General features: G+C 40.3%; 1 protein-coding gene across 8 annotated transcripts in view; it reads right to left on the bottom strand.

Annotated features, from left to right (window-relative positions):
• Positions 1–20,790, bottom strand: part of Tesk2 (testis associated actin remodelling kinase 2) — a 96,158-nt gene that overhangs the window by 58,913 nt on the left and 16,455 nt on the right. For all 8 annotated transcript variants that reach the window (XM_090334965.1, XM_090334962.1, XM_090334963.1 and 5 more), the window contains one exon: positions 6,803–7,107. In XM_090334965.1, coding sequence (XP_090191091.1) covers positions 6,803–7,024 — 222 coding nt within the window. In that variant the 5' untranslated portion in view covers positions 7,025–7,107. The remainder of the gene's footprint in view (positions 1–6,802; positions 7,108–20,790) is intronic.

Here is a 20,790-nt window from a genome sequence, read left to right as displayed (position 1 = left end):
AGAGCCTTGATCCACTGATCTCAGACTCCTGAGTAACGAGAACTGCAGCTTTGAGCTACCAGTGTATCATGTTCACATTTTAAAACCATAAACTCAGAAGGGGTATTAATGTTCAAGAAGTAATGTACTGGGGCCGGGAGTTTGGCCTAGTGGTTAAAGTGCTTGCCTAGCATGCATGAAGACCCGGGTTCGATTCCTCGGTACCACACACATAGAAAAAAGCCAGAAGTGGTGCTGAGGCTCAAGTGGTAGAGCTCTAGCCTTGAGAAAGTCCAAGGACAGTGCTCAGGCCCTGAGCTCAAGCCCAGGACTGGCAAAAAAAAAAAAAAAAAAGAAGTAATGTACCTACTACCTGATGAATGTAACTGTAACCCCTCTTTATATCACCCCAACAATAAAATACAATTGAAAAAATAAAACAATAAGATGAGCGAGATGGTTCATGCCTGTAATCCTAGCTACTCAGGAGGCTGAGATCTGAGGACTGCAGTTCAAAGCCAGCCTGGGCACTAAAGTCCATGAGACTCATCTCTAATTAACCACCAGAAAATGGGATGTGGTGCTATGGCTCAAGGGGTAGGGTGGTAGCCTGGAGCTGAAGAACTCAGGGACAATGTCCAGGCCTAGAGACCAAGTCCCATGACCAAGGGAAAAAAAAAAAAAGAGTCTCACAAACTTGTCTGCCTGGGTGGGTTTTGAACTGAGATCCTGAGTAGATAGGATTATGGGCATAATTCACTGGTACCTGGCTTAATTACATAGTTAATTATACTCTGAAATAGTGGTATTCACAAGGTGCTAAAAGATGACAAAAGGAAAGCACCCAACCCTTAAAATCACTGCAAAGTAGTTCACTCTAGAACGAGCTCTTTATAATTATCTTTCACATCTTCACACATGATTTACAGAAGTATCTCCATGCACTAAGTGAATTCAAGTTTACATACATGCTTTCATTTGTTTTTCCAGCTGAATAGTCGGTATGAAAGATCTTAGTAAGTATTCCTAACAGAACAGCATGCATACAGTAAAATTGCTGCTGAGAAATTAGCCCTTGGTCTTGGTGCTGAGCTTATTAGCTCACGAATGGCATCTACAAAATACTTTTCAAATTAGTAACCTAGGCTGCCACATCAGTTCTGGAGCAAACATTACAGTGAGCAAATATGACAGAAAGCTACACCTGTCTACTGTTGTGTGCAAAATTTAAGTGCACATGTAATACAAATATGAGAGGTCTCATTTAAATACATCCATTTATGCACTGCAAAATAGTGAACTTCCCAAGGAAAACTCTCTGAAACCCATGTGCTTCAAAGGGATTGCAAAACCAAATAAATACAATAAGGAAAACAATAGAAAATTCAGCACAAAAGCAGTTTTGAGAAGCAATGAAAAATCATTCTTATGGGGTAGACCCCTAAGAAGCAGTGGGCCATTATCTTCTTCTCCCTCTCAGGCGTGTGTGTGTGTGTGTGTGTGTGTGTGTGTATCTGTCCATCTGTGTATGTGTGTGTGCCAGTCCTGGGGCTTCAACCCAGGGCCTGGGTCCTGTACCTGAGCTTTTGTGCTCAAGGCTAGCTCTCTTCCAACTGAACCATACAGCTCCAGAAAAAAAAAAAAATTGCTTGTAAAAATGTTACCCTTAGTTTTCTGAAACAACATCTGTTGATAATACTACATACTTAAAGCTTTCATGACAAATTGCATGTGTACTAAATAATAAATGCATAACCATGAACATAAATAAATCAATTTTTATTACCAAGCAGATGGAGAATATTGAACTCTTTTAGTTTATAAGTTTATTGTTTCCTGCAGCTTGGCATTTCCAGACATGGTGTTTCTAATTTAGGGAAGTATACCAGAGAAAAACTGGGAAACTTAATATCAAGGGCTTAATATTGTATGTGTGTATCTGTTTGTCTGATCATAAAATCAATCATTTCAGAACTGAGTTTCTCCAAGTAGTTAAAACTAAGAATGGGGGCTGAGTCTCTAACTTAAAATTAGATTTGCAATAAAAAAATGAATTAGGTAAACTAAGAAAGTGCAGGGCTTCAGAGGTTAAATTGGAGGATTAGAAGTGTCCTCTGTATGATTCTGTGAATGACAAGAGGCAGGGTAACAAAGGACACAATATATACTCTGAAGAAAGAAAAGACAATGAAGCTAATTGAAAGGACCTCCAGGATATTGAAACAAAAGCCATATAACGAATGATTGTTGTCCTCTCATCTCCTTTGCTGTCCCTTGGTTATCTCATATTGTTATAGTATCTCACTTTGTCATCTGATATATTGAATTTATTTGTATTTGGTTATTTGAAATTTGATAGGGAAGGGGGGAAAACCAAGATGGGTGGGGGGTGTGGGGGGAAGGGTAATGGGTACCAAAACATGTGAAAGGGTATCAATGTATGTGAATTAATGCACCTTCTATCTGGCAAATATCATGTGACCCTTTTACTAATTACAATAAAAAAAGAAAAAGAAAAAAAGAAAGAAAGAAAGAAAAGACAAGTATTATAAACCACAAAATAAATGCTTCCTATGTTGGGCTGCAAGAGAAAAATCACAATCTCCTCCTTTTACATTTGTCTAATTTTCTCTGTATAACTTTTCTTTGTTTTATAATCAGACTTTGATTTTGATATTTTCTCCTTCCTCACATTCGTTTTCTTCTATTTCTTTTATTTTATATAACTTTGCTTCTTTTTTCCTTTTATTTGTCATCTTAATTTCACTTGTCTATTATATTACTTTTATCTATATTAATGTTTTTAGTTTTTATGCTGGTACTAGGATTTGAAGTCAAGGCCTCAGTGCTGTACTTTATGGTATTCTGTCACTTAAGGCGTAGTTCCACTTCTGCCTTTGTGCTACTTAATTGGAGATAATCTAGAAGACAGACTTTCCTACCACATCTTGCTTTTTTTTTTTTTTTTTTCCTTGTGGGTGATTGGGCTTGCACTCTAGGCCTGGGAGTTATCCCTGAACTCTTCAGCTCAAGGCTTCCGCCCTACCCTCTGAGTCACAGCCCCACTTCCCATTTTCTAGAGATTAATTGGAGATAAAAGTCTCTCAGTCTTTAGTGCCAGGGCTGACTTTGAACCATGATCCTCAGATCTCAGCCTCTTGAGTAGCTAGGATTACAGGCAACCTACTGGCAACCACATCTTGCTTTGAACTGCAATCCTCAGACCTCAGCCACCTAAATAGCTAGGGCATGAGTAAACTGGCCCTTGGCTGTGCTAATGTTTGACAAAAATACTAAAAACAGATGTAATGGAGAAGACAAACTATTCAACAAATTCTGCTGGGATATGCCAGGGGCTGGTAGTTCATGCCTATAATCCTAACTACTCAGAAGGCTGAGATCTGAAGATCACTGTTCAAAGCCAGCCTATGCAGGAAAATCCATGAGGCTCTTTATCTCCACTAACTAATAAAAAAATCCAGAAGTAGAAATGTGGAAGTAAAAGAGCTAACCGTGAGAAAAAGAGCTCAGGGACAGCACCCAGGGGTAGAGTTGAGTCCAAGCACCATGATCAATCAAAAAAAAAAGTTCAAGGGGCTGGGAGTTTGGCCTAGTGGTAGAGTGCTTACCTAGCGTGCACCAAGACCGGGGTTCGATTCCTCAGTACCATATACATAGAAAAAAAGCTGGAAGTGGTGCTGAGGCTCAAGTGGTAAAACTCTAGCCTTGAGAAAGTCCAAGGACAGTGCTCAGACCCTACGCTCAAGCCCAGGACTGGGGAAAAAAAAAAAGTTCAAAAGCCTTAATGTAAAAACTAAAACTTTGAAACATCTACATAAAAACATGGTGGGGGAAAACACTTGAAACTTAGGGTTGTGGGTCTGGAGTGTGGCCTTGTGGTAGAGTGCTTCGCTAGCATACACGAAGACCCGTGTTTGATTCCTTGATACCACATACATAAAAAGAAAAGCTGGAAGTGGTGCTGTGGCTCAATAGAGCTCTAGCCTTGAGAAAGCCCAAGGACAGTGCCCAGGACCTTAGTTCAAGCCCTAGGACTGGCAAAAAAATAAAAATAAATAAATAAATAAAAGATTAGCAATAGGCAACTTTCTGACTTAGAACCCAGTAGTTCAGGAAATAGTAAGGATGCACAAATAGGATCTCATCAACTTCAAAAGCTTCAGCCCAGCAAAGGAAATAACTACCAGTGAAGAGATAAGTTTACAGAACAGGAGAAGATATTCCCTAGCTGCTTATTTGACAAGGGATATACAAGTAGAATATATAAAGCATTCCAAAATTAAACACCAGAAGATCAAACAATCCAAACAATAAATGGGCAATTGAATCAAACAGATACTTCTCAAAAGAAGTAAAATAGTCAAAAATACATGAAAAACCACTTTCTTCAGTCATCAAAAAATGTAAATAAAAACTACACTGAAATTCCACCTCATTCCACCTAGAATGGCAATCATTAAGGAAATTACAGCAAGTATTATACCACTCCTGAATACATACTTAAAGGAATGAAATTTTGACAAATAGTGAAATGCACACACCTATGTTTATAGAGGCCATCACTATTCACAATTGGCAAGTTATAGTATCAGCCTAGAAGTCTGTCAGTAGATGAATGGCTAAACAAAATGTGTTATATATTTGCACAATTGTTATATAGCTATAAATAAGAACATTATTTGTAGGAAAATGGATAGAACCAAGTATCATCATTGCAGGTGAAATACGGCAGACTCAGAAAGACAAATATCACATGTATTCTTTGAAATGCAGAATCTAGATTAAAACAAAACATAACAAAAAAGATGAAAGGAGAAGTGGAACTACCTGGTAACAAATGGACCAGTAGGAGAATGGAGGAAAGAAGGTAATGCAGGTGAATGTGATTGAGGTACATTACAGCATAATGAGCTAGGTCTTGTGGCTCACACCTGTAATCCTAGCTACTTAGGAGGCTGAGATCTGAGGATCTGAGGATCACAGTTCCTGGGCATGACAGTCCATGAGAATCTTATTTCCAAATGACCACCAAAAAGCTGTGGCTCAACTGGTAGAGTATTAGCCTTCAGCAAAAGGCTCAAAAACAGGCCCAGGCCACAGGATCAAAACACACACACACACACTCTCTCTCTCTCTCTCTCTCTCTCTCTCTCTCTCTCTCTCTCACTATGAATACCAGGCATTAGTAGCTCACAGCTATAATCCTAACAGGCTGAGACCAATTATATTGGAACATCTGAGCTAACTGCCCACATAGCTAGGTGAAAGACGTTTTAGGAAATGACTGTTTATTACACACTGACACTTTGTCTGTGCTCCATCAGTAAGCATAAGCCTGACTTACTTCACTTAAGCTAATTTTTTCCAGGTCCATCTATTTCTTTGAAAATGATGTAATACCATTCCTCCTAATGGCTAAATAAAATTCCATTGTGTTTATATACCACATTCTCTTGATCCATTCTTTTGTGCTGATCCTGAGGCTTGAACTCAGGGCCTGGATGCTGTCCCTGAGCTTTCTTACTGTATCACTTACGCCACAGCTACACTACTGGTTTTTTTCTGGTTAACTGAAGATAAGAGTCTCAAGAACTTTCCTGCTCTAACTAGCTTTAAGCCATGATTCTCAGATCTCAGCCTCCTGAGTAGCTAGGATTACAAGCATGAGCCACTGGTATCCAGTTAGCACCGGCTTTTTGAAATGAGTTTGTTTTCATAACCCAAAACTGAGCTAAAACCTTATGCTATTTTTTTTCTTTTTTGTTGATTATGGGGCTTGAATTCTGAGCCTGGGTGCTGTCCCTGAGCTTTTCAAAACCTCAATGCTAGCCCTCTACCACGTAGAGCCACAGCACCACTTCCGGTCTTCTGGTTGTTATTTGGAGATAAGTATATCATAGACCTTTGTGCCCAGGCTGGCTTTGAACCGCAATTCTTAAATCTCAGCCTCCTGAGTAGCTAGGATTAAAGGTGTGAGCCACCAGCACCCAGCCTACCTGCATTCTTATAACACAGCCTGTTAGCTTTACTTCTCTATGTATTTCATTTTTAACATAGTTACAAAACAGAAATATCTAGAAATACTTTCGACCTTTCTTCATAATCTTGTCATGAAATAGAGACCAGAAAACACAACTACGTAATGTTTATTTCAGGCTTCTATTCATAAATAATGAATAAATGCCACACAACTAATCCTTTAAAAAATTAATGCGGGTGTGGTAGAACACACCTATAATCCTAGTAGCCTGGGAAGTACAAGCCAAAGGTTTATGACTTTCAAGCTAGCCTGGGCTACTTAGTTAGACCCAGATTCAAAATAACCAAACAAAAATTAATAAATGGGCGCAGTTCAGACTAGGGGCACAGCTAAAATGGGAAAGTGCTTGCCTACTAAGTACATGACTCCAGTAATAGAGGGGGTAAGACTGATGGGAATACAATGCAAACATGTAAAAAAAAATGTAACAATGAAATCCTCTGTAGGATGATGTGAGCTAATTAAAAAATAGCAATCAATACAGAATACATATGTACAGACATGCATGCACATACATGTATCATATATGAATGAGTAGAATAGAAGGATGAAAAAGACTCCACATGCTTTGAATTCTTGAACACCATATATCATTTCTACAGTGAAAACAAAATACCATACAAAGCAATGAATATATTGGGACAGAACTTAAAATCCACAGCACCCCAAGTAAGCAAAAATCTACATCCTACTGAATTTCAACTACCAACTCTGCAGTGAATCTGACAGCAAGATGCTGAAAGAAGCTGAGGGATCACTCACCTTAAACACTTCAGAGAAGAAGCCAGACCCAATTTTTTCACAGGTGAAGTCATCCAAACGAGTCAGTCTGGAAAAGGCACTTATGAGAGCTCGATATGAAGATGGCCAAACTCTTCCTGCCTGGGTCACATTCCCCTCTCCTCCACCACTTCCTTCAAACTCTTCTAGACGCTCCACGCGTGGGGGAAATCCTGCAATTGAATTCCGTTTGCTCCGATCCATAATCTCAATAAATCACTTCTTTTAAGAAGGAAATCCAACCATAGTAAGTTTTTGTTGAATTTTATTTCTCTTCCAGTTTGACACTAAATGAAACAAGACAAAAACAAAAATTCATTAAGACAGTCATGAAGCCAGGTGTGGTGATTCATGCTGTAAATCCTAGCTACTCAGGAGGTTGAGATATGAGGATTGCAGTTCAAAGCCAGCCCAGGCACTAAAGACCATGAGACTCATCTTCAATTAACCACCAGAAAATTGGAAGTGACCTGGTGGCTCAAGGGGTAGAGCTGTAGCCTTGAGCTGAAGAGCTCAGGGACAATGCCCAGGCCCAGGGGTAGGATGGTAGCCTGGAGATGGAGAGCTCGAGGACAACACCCAGGCCCACCAGAGCTCAAGCCCCACAACCGACCAAAAAAATAAAAAGAAAGAAAGAAATGGAGGGACAAAGGGTGAAGGGTGAATTAACACAGCACTCACTGGGCACTATGTTGAAAATAAACTATACAACTTGTGGGTGGAATAGAAGGGAAAAACTAGAAGTGAGTGAGGGAATTCTCCAAAAGGAAATGCATTCCTTGTCTGACTTATGTAACTGTGACCTCACCTTTATTAATAACGAAAAATTATTTAAAAATTAATGAGTACATACACATAACTGAAGCTTGTAAAAAAAAAGTTTTCTTTCACATTCTAGCCCTGATTTTCACATCTAAAAAAATTCCTCTTGAGCCAGGTACAGTGGCTCACGCCTGTAATTCTAGCTACTCAGGAGGAGGCTGAGATCTGAGGATGGAAGTCAAAGCCAGACTGGGCACTAAAGTCTGTGAGACTCTTATCTCCAATTAACCTCTAGAAAACCAGAGTGGAGTTGTGGTTCAAGTAGTGCCATCCTTGAATGAAAAAAACTCAGGCCCTGAGTTCAAGCTCTGAGTTCAAGTCCCAGGAGCAGCATGTACGTACACACGTACGTACACGTACACACGTGTACACACACACACACACACAATTAACTAATTAAAATTAGTTCTATCAGCAACCCTAAGGCCAAGTTTAACCCCTACCTACAACAATAACAACAACAAAAATCAGAAAATGCATAGTTTGAAATAATGGAATTTTGGATTGGAGGCACACTGCTGAAATAGTAGGGTGCCATTCATGAATGAGTGTGTAAAGCCCTGAACTAATGACCCGCAACAAAAACAACAACAACAACAACACACACACACACACACACACGAAATGAAAGTGAAAAAAATATATATAAGCCGGGCACCGTGACTCACACCTGTAATCCTAGTTACTCAGGAGGCTGAGATCTGAGGATCATGATTCAAAGCCAGCCTGGGCACTAAAGAACTTGTGACACTCATCTCCACTTAACCACTAGAAAATGGAAAATGGAGCTGTGAGGTAGGGTAGTAGCCTTGAGCTGAACAGCTCAAGGACAGCACCCAGGCCCAGAGTTCAAGTCCCATGACCCAAAAAAAAAAAAAAAGAGAGAGAAAAGAGAAGAGAAGAGAAGAGAAGAGAAGAGAAGAGAGAGAGAGAGAGAGAGAGAGAGAGAGAGAGAGAGAGAGAGAGAGAGAGAGAGAGAGAGAGAGAGAGAGAGAAAGAGAGAGGAAAGAAAGATTTTAGGGGCCAGGAGTGTGGCCTAGTGGTAGAGTGTTTGCCTAGCATGTATAAAGACCCGGATTCAATTCCTTGGTACTACATTCATAGAAAAAGCTGGAAATGGTATGGTGCTGGGGCTTAATTGGTAGAGCTCTAGCCTTGAGAAAGCCCAAGGACAGCACTCAGGCCCTTGAGTTCAAGTCCCAGGACTGGTAAAAAAAAAAAAGTCAGTCCTACCAGAGACTTTATAGAAGGAAAAATATTCCAAGTTCTCAAAAAAAAATTAAACATTCAAGTACTTCTATGAAGCCATTATCAAACAGCAATATTAGGACCACCAACAAAAATGTAACATCCTTATTTAATGAAAACTATAAAAGCCTAAAGAAAGGGTATCAATGTATGTGAATTAATGCACCTTCTATCTGGCAAATATCATGTAACCCTTTAAAAAAAAAAGCCTAAAAAAGAAATCAAAAATGATACTAGGAAATGGAAAGACATCCCATGCTCATGGATAGGGAGAACCAACATAGTAAAAATGGCCATACTGCCAGAATTGATATACAATTTCAATGCAATCCCCATCAAAATCCCAAGGACTTTCTTTTTTTTTCTTTTTGTGGGTCACAGGGCTTGAAGTCAGCCAAGATGCTGTCCCCGAGCTCTTTAGCTCAAGGCTGCCACCCTACCCCTAGGCCTGGGCATTGACTCTGAGCTCTTCAGCTCAAGGCTACTGGCTTACCCTTGAGCCAAGTCCCACTTCCCATTTTCTAGAGATAAGAGTCTCAGATCCTTTTGGATAGGGCTGGCTTTGAACCTTGATCTTCAGATCTCAGCCTCCTGAGTAGCTAGGATTATAGGTGTGAACCACTGCATCTGGCCCCAAGGACATTGTTTACTGAAATAGAAGGTGTAATTGAAAGGTTCATATGGAATAACAAAAGACCTACAATAGCCAAAACAATTCTAGGCAAAAAGAGCAATGTAGGTGGTATTATAATTCCAGACTTCAAACTCAACTATAGAGCCATAATAACAAAAACAGCTTGATACTGGCACAAAAATAGACCAGAAGATCAATGGAACAGAATAGAAGACCCAGAAATAAAACCACATACCTATAGTCAACTTATATTCGACAAAGGAGCCAGAGATATACGGTGGAATAAACAAAGACTCTTCAATTATTGGTGCTAGGAAAACTGGGCAGCCACATGCAGAAAACTAAAAACTGATCCCAGCCTGTCACCATGTACAAACATTACCTCAAAATGGATCAAAGACCTTAATATCAGACCTGAAACTCTGGAACTGTTAACAACACAGAGTAGGAGAGACACTGGAACTCATAGGCACAGGCAAAAAAATCTTGAACAGAGTATCAGGGTCACAACAGATTGGAGAGACTTGACAAATGGGACTACCTAAAAATAGAAAGTTTCTGCACAGAGACAAAGCTACTAAAGTAGAAAGACCGCCAACCAACTGGGAAAAGATATTTACCAATAATACATCAGACAAATACTTAATATCCAGTATCTACAGGGAATTCAAGAAACTAATCCCCACCCCCCACCCTGCCAAAGCCAACAAACCAATCGCTAAATGGGCAAGGGAACTAAAGGGAGGCCTTTCAAAAGAAGAGGTTAAGGAACAGCGCCCAGACTGAGTTCAAGCCCCATGACCCACCAAATAAAAAAAAAGAGGTTAAAATGGCAAAGAATTATATGAGAAAACGCTCATTATTCATGGTCCTAAAGGAAATGCAAATAAAAACAACCCTAAGATACCACCTTGCCCCAATCAGAATGGCCAATATTCACCTTGCCCCAGTCAGAATGGCTAATATTCTGAACCGAGTCAATGACAAATGCTGGCGGGAATGTGGAAAAAGAAGAACCCTACTGTACTGCTGGTGAGAATGTAAACTAGTGTAAGCACTCTGGAAGGCAATTTGGAGGTGCCTCAAAAACCTAAAAATAGACCTTCCCAATGACCCAGCCATACCACTCCTGGGCATCTACCCTGAGCATCATAACCCAGAAAACGATAAACAGCTGTACAGCCATGTTTATCATGGCACTGTTCACAATAGCCAAGAGATGGAAGCAATCCAGAAGCCCCACTATAGATGAATGGATACAAAAAAAATGTGGTACATATATGCAATGGAATTCTACAGAGTCACCAGACAAGATAAAATAATGGTATTCGCTGGGAAGTAGATGAAACTAGAGCCAATCATGTTGAGTGAGATTAAGTCAAGACCAAAGGAACAAAAGGCGCATGGTCTCCTTGATATGTGGATATTAGATCCAAACAGTACAAGAGCGAGGACTCAATACTCAAGGTCATTGAGTATGGTATTGGATATAAATATAACTACATAGACATAAAAATCTATGATGGGATATATATTCTATAGACATAATGATTGCATATAGAGATCCCATTCTTGAATACTCATTTGTTAAACTTAACATTTGAAATATGATATAAAAAGTCAATGTTAATAAAATCTTTTAATAAAAATGTAAGATCCTAACAAAACAAAATTCTAGCATATAAGATAAAAAATTTTAAATTTTACATCAAGTACAGCTTATCAAGGAAAGTCAAGAAAACACAAGAATGAGACAGTGAAAACTTTCTAAGTAAATGCTTAATTCTATTTATTAAAATTAGACTCGGCATTAAGGGAGTACATATTTTTTTGTCAGTCCTGGGGCTTGAACACAGGGTCTGAGCCCTGTCCTTGGGCTTTCCTCAAGGCTAGAGCTCTACCACTTGAGCCACAGCACCACTTCCCAGCTTTTCTATGTATGTGGTACTGGGGAATGGAATCCAGGTCTTCGTGCATGCTAGGCAAGCACTCTACCACTAGGCCAAACTTACCGTTCCAGGAATACACTCCTTAAAGTCATGTCTGCTGATCATCTGCTTTAGAATTACCTGAGCCTATATAAACACAGAGTTCTATATCTCATGCTTGACCTACTAAATCAATCTCTTTTGAGATAAGGCCTGGAAATTTAAACTCTCCAGTGATTCTTACATATTGGCTGAGCTCAGGCTGCTGTACAAAAGAAAGGCAAATTGCTTATTTTTTAGGCATAGGAACTTTATTACCATTTTTCCATTTTATCCTCAAAACATAGGTCCAAGGTAGACATTATCCTCATTTTACAGACAAAAAAAAAAGCATCAGAAGATAAAGTAACCTAAGTATTTACAGGTGGTAAAGCCAGAAGCAAGCTCCACCTGGCAGCAATGCTCAAGCTTTTTCCATTTCATTATTACTGTTCTGTGTTTTTCCACTGACTTGTAAGGAGTTAAACAAGTCATTGAGATAGAAAAGAGGATAGAGACAAGTGCAGAGGAAAGCCATGCAGATTGTAGTTTGGATAAAAACAAAACAAAACAAAAAAAGAAGAAGAAGCTTTCAAAAAATAAACCATAGTAAGCTGAAACTGAACAAATATATAAGACATAGTTTTCTCTAACCAATTTTCCAGGTTTGGCAGCTACAGATTTTTCATTGCTTTTATTTGAGATACGTATACATACATACATATTACATATATACATACATACATCCTTTTCTGCTCAAGGCTAGCACACTACCATTTAATTAGCTTAATGAGACACATGAGTCTCATGGACTTTCCTGCCTGGGCTGGCTTCAAACCACAATCCTCAGATCTCAGCCTCCTGTGTGTAGCTAGGACTATAGGTGTTAGTCCCTGATGCTAGACAGGGTCTTGTGATGTAGATCAATCTGACATTGAACCCTGGATTCTCCCGCCTCTACCTAGTGAGTGTTGGGATTATAGACATATATCCTCACACCCTACTATATTTCATATTTAATGAAACACATCAGTCCCCTCAATGCTCTCAGGGCACCTGAGGTGGAGGATCCAGTTTTCTATGCAAAAACAAGGAAGATGGCCATGCATCAATTCTACATTTATTTCCCATTTGCAGGAAGAAAACAATAGCTACCTTATAAAACTTCTGGTCTTGGTTGTGGAACTTGAACTCTGGGCCTGGGCTGTCCTACCATTTGAACCACAGGACCATTTACGGTTTTCTGGTGGCTAATTGGAGGTAAGAGTCTCACGGACTTTAGTGCCCAGGCTGCCTTTGAATTGCGATCCTCAGATCTCAGCCTCCTGAGTAGCTAGGATTACAGGCGCAAGCCACTGTCCCTGGCCTTATAATACTTTATTATACACCAGCTCATTTAACCCTTATAATAGCCATAAGGTTATTGATTAAATACTAGCCCATAAACAGTAAACATTCAATTGTCAAAGATAGATAATAAGAAATGTCCGAACATGGAAGTGGCTCTGTGACTTAAGTAGTAGAGCAATAGCCTTGAGCAAAAGAGCTCAGGGACAATGCCCAGGTCCACAGTTCAAACCCCACGACCAAAACAAAATGAACATAAACTAAAAAGAACTAAAATGATATGTTGTGCTTTGATGGAAAGGAAGAGAAATGAGACAAGGAAGGAAAACAGGATTTTCAGGGCTGAGGGTGTGGTTCAAGTGACAGAATATTTGGCTAGCAGGCTAGATTCAATCTCCAGTACTACAAAAAAAAAAAAAAAAGAGAAAGCGAAGTGAAGAGATAGTTCAAATACATCAAGAATGTTTTGTTTCTTTCTATTCAAAAATACATCAAATGATATATTTAGGTTTGGGATTTTGTTTTATCTGTCTGTTTTGGCAGTACTGGATACAGGTACTCTATCACTTGAAACACTCCACCAGACCCTTCGGGGTTAAGTATTTTCAAGATAGGGTCTCACTTTTTACTTTGGCTGGCCTGTACTGTGATTCTCCTCTTCCTTCCTCATGTTCTTTAAATGCTGGGCATACCACCATAACCAGCCATATGATTCCCCAGAATCTTAGAATAACAGGCATGTTGTCCTGGTCTTCCCCCTCTCCGCCCCTCCGGGGTTATGGGGCTTGAACTCTGGGCCTAGACACTGTCCCTGAGCTCTTCAGCTCAAGGCTACCACCCTACCCTTGAGCCACAGCTACATTTCTGGTTTTCTAGTGCTTAATTGGAGATAAGAGTCTCTCAGACTTTAGTGTCTGGGCTGGCTTTGAATTGCGATCCTCAGATCTCAACCTCCTGAGTAGCCAGGATTACAGGTGTGAGCCACAGTGCCCAGCTTGTCCTGGTCATTTTTAACACAGTCTTACTTCCTTTCTAGGTGTACACTTGAAATGCAATCGGCCTATTTTAGGCTTCCTGTCATAACTGGAATGACAGGTGTGTACCACCACACCCACCTTCCTTCTGTAGAGATGGAATCTTGCAGTCTTTCAGCTCAGGCTGAATTGGAATTATAATTCTTCCTACTAAAGACCTGCACATGGATTAACATGACAAGAACATGCCACCACACTCAGCTATAAATTGAGAAGGAGTCTTATGATCTTCACCTGCGCTGACCTCAAACCTTCCATTCTCAGCCTCCTCAGTACCTAGAATTGTAGGTGTGAGCCACCAACATCAGGTTTTTCTCTTTTTTTCACTTAATACTTGTTGACTCTGGTTAGTATTATTATCTTTCCAGGATTTGGGATTTTTTTTTTAGGGGGGAGGGATCAATGGTGGGGCTTGAATTCAGGGCCTGGCAGCCGCCCCTGAGCCTTTGTGCTCAAGGTTAGTGTTCTACCCACTTTGAGACAGAGCTCTCCAAGATAAGAATCTCATGAATTTTCCTGCCTGGGCAGGCTTCAAATTGCAATCCTCAGATCTCACTCCTGAGTATCTTGGATTCAGCACCTGCCAGGTTTTTTTGGGCCTGAGCAGTGTCCATGGGCTTTCTTAAGGCTAGTGCTCTACCACTTGAACCACGGCACCACTTCCAGCTTTTCCTATTTGACACATGTGGTACTGAGGAATCAAACTCAGGTCTTTGTGCATGCTAGACAAGCACTCTATCACTAGGTCAAATTTCTAGTCCTTGTTTTTGTTTTGTTTTGTTTTGTTAACTTACAAGTTTGCTGGGGATACAGTTTAGTGGAAAATGTTTGCGTGGCATGTACAACGCTCCAGGTTTGATCCCCAGCACCACAGAAAGGATGGGGGTGGGGAAATGGGAAGAAGAAGAAAAGTCTTTGCTAATACAACAGCTATGTAGTATATTTATGCCAAAAAAATTGAAAGCAATTTGGCAAATAAATAGCCCAGTATGCAAGCCAAACCTCAGGATTTTCAAACTTTTATTTTGCAGCAGTTCATATAGTTTTTGGTCCAAGAATTATTTATATCTTAGGCTAAAACCTCAAAAGTACTACAGAAATTTTTAGATAGCATTAACTTACTCAAGTCAAATATAAAAGAGAGCTTACATCAAACACCAGTATTTAGTGTGGAATCCCTCTTCCATGCCACACTAATACTAATTACTAGACAACTGGGATGCGTTGTAAAAGCACAGCCCCTTCATGGTAATAAGAACTTTGTTAATACATTTGGAGAAAGGTTGAGCAAGGGAAAATTTCCAAACTACGCCTTCTGTTCCCTTAGCCAGCATACTAAATAACCATGATTTAAGTGAAATCAACCAAGCTATAATCAATGACTCTAACAATATTTTTTTTTCAAACAGGGTCTTGCTACGTAGCCCAGTCTGGCTTCAAATTTGAAATGTCCTACCTTAGTCTCCTGAGTGCTAAGATTACACGTGTGCACCACCACACCCATCAAGCAAATTTTAATTAACCACAAAAGGCAGAAAAGATATATATGACCATACTCTAAAGTCACACCCTATCTTTTAAAATCTGAAAATGACTAATTTTAAAAGCAGAAAGTAGCCAGGTAAGATGGCTCACACCTATAATCCCAGTTACTCAGGAAGTAGATATTGGAAGGCTCAAGGTTCAAGGTCAAATTGGGCAAGAAGTGAACATTACTTTATGTCAACCAATAAACTGAATGATGATAGTTCATCCCTGTAACCCAGCTAAATAGAAAGCACAAGTAGGAGGATCATGGTCCTAAACTGGCCTAGCAAAAAGTGAGATCCTACCTAAAAAAAAAAAATAGGGGCCGGGAGTTTGGCCTAGTGGTAGAGTGCTTGCCTAGCATGCACCAAGACCTGGGTTCGATTCCTCGGTACCACATACATAGAAAAAAGCTGGAAGTGGTGCTGAGGCTCAAGTGGTAGAGCTCTAGCCTTGAGAAAGTCCAGGGACAGTGCTCAGGCCCTGAGCCCAAGCCCAAGACTGGCAAAAATAAATAACCTTGAAGCCAGGTATGGCGGCTCACACCTGTAATCCTAGCCACTCAGAAGGCTGAGATCTGAGGATCGCAGTTCAAAGCCAGTACACAGTTCAAAGCCAGCAGGGTCCTAAAGACCATGAGACTCTTGTCTCCAATTAATCACTAGAAAATGGGAAGTGTTGCTGTGGCTACAGGGGTAAGGTGATAGCCTTGAGCTGAAGAGCTCAGGGACAACGCCTAGGCCCAGAGTTCAAGCCCCAGGCCTGACAAAAAAATAAAATAACCATGAGCAAAAGGGCTGCAGACATGGTCTCTGGTAACCCTAAGGCCCAGTTTAATCTACCTACAACAACAACAAAAATCAGAAAATACACAGTTTGAAATATTGGGATTTTGGACTGGAGGCATACAGCTGAAATGGTAGAGTGCCATTCATGAATGAGTGTGTGAAGCCCGTAACTAATGACCCAGTAACAACACAAGGGCTTATGGTCTTGCATGAGTGCACGCACACACACACACACAGAAAATGATGAAAGAGTAAAAAAAAAAAAAAAAGGCCAAGAGTGATTTAGCAGTAGAGTGCTTGCATAGCATGCACCAAGACCCACATTTGATTCCTCGTTATCACATACGTAGAACAACACCAGCACCAGAAGTGGTGCTGTGGGGTTCGAGTGGTAGAGCTCTAGCCTTAAGAAAGCCCAGTAACAGTGCTCAGGCCCTGAGTACAAGGAAGAGGAGTAGAAGGGAGGAGAGGAGGAAAAGAGAAAAAGAGAGAGAGAGAGAAAGACAAAGAAAGAAAGAAAAGAAAGAAAGGAGGGAGCCAGACATGGTGCTATGGCTCAAAAGGTGGAGCACTAACCTTGAGAAGGCCAAAGGATAATGCCCACGCCCTGAGTTCAAACCCTCAGACTGGCAAAAAAAAAAAAGATTTTAAGGTATTTCTGCCTCTGGATTGCCTATAGGTCATATTTATCTAATCTTACCTTTTGAAACTAAAAATGCTCCTTGGGGTATATATTTATTTTGTCAGTCATGGAACTTAACTTCTGGGCCTTGGCACTGTCCATTACCTCCACCTCAAGTTCAAGCCCCAGGACTGGCCAAAAAAAAAAAAAGCAGACACTGGTAGCACATGCCTGTTATCCTAGCTACTCAGGAGGCTGAGACCTAAAGATCATGGTTCAAAGCCAGACTGGCAGAGAAGTATTTGAGACTCTTACCTCCAATTCATCTCAATAAAAAAAAAAAGGAAAGAGTAGTGTTATGGTTCCAGTGATAGAGAGCTGGCCTTGAGCACAGGGACAGCACCCAGGCCTGGAAAAGAAGGAGAGAAAGAGGGAAAGAGAGGGGGGAAGGGAGAAGGAAGGGGGGAGGGGGGAGGGAAGGAAGGAAGGAAGGAAGGAAGGAAGGAAGGAAGGAAGGGAGAGAGAGAGAGAGAGAGAGAGAGAGAGAGAGAGAGAGAGAGAGAGAGAGAGACAGAGAGAGAGAGAGAGACAGAGAGAGAGAAGAAAAGAAAAGAAAAGAAGAGGGGGCCAAGAGTTTGGCCTAGTGGTAGAGTGCTGGCCTAGCATGCACGAAGACCAGGGTTCGATTCCTTAGTACCACCTACATAGAAAAAGCCAGAAGTGTACTGTGGCTCAACTGGCAGAGTGCTACCTTTAAGGAAAAGGCCCAAGGACAGTGTTCAGGCCCTGAGTTCAAGCCCCAGACTGGCAGGGGGCGGGGGAGAGAGAGAGAGAGAGAAGGAAGAAAAGGAAGAAAAAAAGTAAGCACAGGTGGCTCATCCTGTAGTCCTAGTTACTCAGGAGGCTGAGATCTGAGAATTGTGGGGGGAAGAAGGAGGAGGAGGAGGAAGAACAAAGGAGGAGGAGGACGAGGAGGAAGAAAGAAGGGTCTCAAGCCAAAGCCAAATTCTACTGCTTTTCTAGTAGAGACATGTAAAAATTTAGCCAGAAGTTGGGGATTTATTATCAGGAAGAATTCATAATATTGAGGGTGTGGGCAATACTTTAGGTGGGCAGAAGCCAAGCAAGCCAAATATCCAACAGTGCACAGAACAGTTCTGCACAACAAAGAATTGTCCTTCCCCTAAATGCCAATAGTGCCTCCATTATGAAACAATGTTAGAAAGTTTAATCATTTTTGTTCTTCAACTAGGAAATAACCTATAACAGCCCTTCAAAAATGTCACAATTGCTGTGCTTTATAAATCCATACATGATATTTTTTAATAACTGTTTTCAGTTCTAATATTTATAAACTTAGAAGATCAAATCCTTTCCTTTCTACTTAAGTTAAGCAAGTTTCTTTTCTAAAATGCTTACATATATTGGAGATAATTTGTCTTACATAAAGAACAATTAAAAGCTCTGACTAAAGAAAGTAATTTTAGGACCAGGAGCTTAGCCTAGTGGTAGAGTGCTCGCCTACCATGCATAAAGCCCTGGGTTTGATTCCTCAGTACCACACACTTAGAAAAAGTCCAAAGTGGTGTTGTGGTTCAAGTGGCAGAGTGCTAGCCTTGAGCAAAAAGTATCTAGGACAGTGCACAAGCCCTGAGTTCAAGCCCCAGGACTGTCATAATTAAATAAGAAAGTAAATTGAAAAGCTAATGAAAGCCAGGCACCAGTGGCTAACGCCTATAATCCTAGCTACTCTGAGATCTGAGGGTCACAGTTCAAAGTCAGCCCAGGCACAAAAGTCCATGAGACTCCAATCTCCAATGAACCACCAGAAAACTGAAGTGATGCTGTGGCTCAAAGTGGTATGGTGTTATCCTTGAACTGAAGAGCACAGGGTCAAGGCCCAGGCCCAGGGGTAAGACAGTATTGAGCTGAAGAGCTCAGGGACAGTGCCCAGGCCCACAATTCAAGCCCCACAACAGGAAAAAAAACAAAATAACAGTAACAACAAAAACAACAAAAAACTAATGAACCATATATCCTATATCCTATATTTATGTCTCAAAAGTGGAATTCATTGGGTGCCAGTGACTCACACCTTTCATCCTACCTACCCAGGACGCTGTAAATTGAAGATCATAGTTCAAAGCAAGCCCAGACAGGGAAGTCCAAAAATCTCTTTTCTCTAGTTCCTTAACAAAAAGCTGCAAGTGCTGCTGTGGTTCAAGTGGTAAGACACAAGTCTTGAGCAAAACAATTAAAGGACAATACCCAGAACCTGAGTTCAAGCCCCAGTATCAACACACAGAGAGAATAATTTAAATAAAGTGGGAGGGTCCAGGAGTTTGGCCCAGTGGTAGAGTGCTTGCCTAGCATGCACGAAGACCTGGATTCGATTCCTCAGTACCACATACATAGAAAAAAAAAAAGCTGGAAGTGGTATTGTGGCAAGTGGTAGAGCTCTAGCCTTGAGAAAAGTCCATGGACAGTGCTCAGGCCCTGAATTCAAGTCCCACAACTGGCAAAAAATAAAATAAAATAAATAAAATAGGGCCAGAAGTTTGGCCTAGTGTTAGAGTGCTTGCCTAGCATGCATGAAGACCCAGGTTCGATTTCTCTGTACCAAATACATAGAAAAAAGCCAGAAGTGGTGCTGAGGCTCAAGTGGTAGAGCTCTAGCCTTAAGGAAGTCCAAGGACAGTGCTCAGGCCCTGAGCTCAAGCCCAGGACTGGCTAAATAAATAAATAAATAAATAAAATAAAGTGGGAATTCCACAATCATTTTCCAGAGAATCAAGGAAACTTTTAGGACACTCAAGTCAAAGTCTTATCAGTCTTATCTGAATTACTGGAAATAATAACTATAGCCACATTTACTAAGGCCCAAGCATTCTCCCAAGTTTTGTATGTATGATGACTTTAATCTTGGTGACAACTCTACAAGTAGGTACTATCATCTCCAATGAAAAGAAGAAATATAAAGACCCTCAGATGTTATCATTTACTGTGACAGTCTTGGAAATCAAATCTGGTAGTTTCCAATTCTAAGCATACATCTTCCAGAACCATAGCTACATTTCTTCAGAAAATTATTTGCAAACAAAAAGCTACTCCTATTCTCTACCCTCACTGAACAGTAAGACTGAAAAGTATACAAATCATAACTCAATCAACCTATAAGGAAAAGTCTTTCATCATTTAATCCTTATAGACATAAAAATCAACACTGATTCAGACTCTAAAAAAATGAATGGCAAGCTGACAAGAAAAATATTCTAATTCCCAATCATTTTTCTCTAATGTACAGTGTTTATTTTTTACTCCATTTCACAAAAACATGCTTCATTCACACCTTATATAGAATAAGGCAATAGCTGGCATGGTGGCTCACACCTATAATCCTAGCTACTCAGGAGGCTGAGATCTGAGGATCAAGGTTCAAAGCCAGCCAGGGCACAAAAAGGACCTGACACTCATCTCCAATTAACCATCAGAAAACCGGAAGTGGGGCTTGGCTCAAGAGTAGGATGGTAGCCTTGAGCTGAAGAGCTCAGGGACAACACCTAGGCAGAGTTCAAGTCCCACGACCCACCCAAAAAAAAAAAATTATAGGGCAATGGCAACCAGTGGCTAAAACTTTTCAACGTCTATTCAAATATAAAATCAAGTATACATAGTATTTAAGAGCCAGAAAGTGAAAAAATTGTCAACTAAGAATTCAGTGGACTTTTATAGCCTAAAGATTAAGAACAGAAAAAAAAGATGCAAGCAAACTATGCTAATATATTGTTATAGAAATTATAATATCTATTTTTGCTTCCTTTCTATAGTAAAAAATTTCTAACTAGTGAGTCCTTGAATTCAATCTCAAGAATGGAAAGAAAAATTCCTTAATTAATCCAAAATAAAAAAGGATTCAGCTGGGAGCAGGGGTTCATTTTAGCCGGGTGTAATGTAACTCTAGCTACTCAAGAACTGAGATCT

Source organism: Megascapheus bottae, chromosome 6 (genome assembly GCF_031878675.1).
Source record: "Megascapheus bottae isolate mThoBot1 chromosome 6, mThoBot2.hap1, whole genome shotgun sequence".
NCBI lineage: Eukaryota > Metazoa > Chordata > Mammalia > Rodentia > Geomyidae > Megascapheus > Megascapheus bottae.
This window is presented reverse-complemented; position numbering and strand designations above follow the sequence as displayed.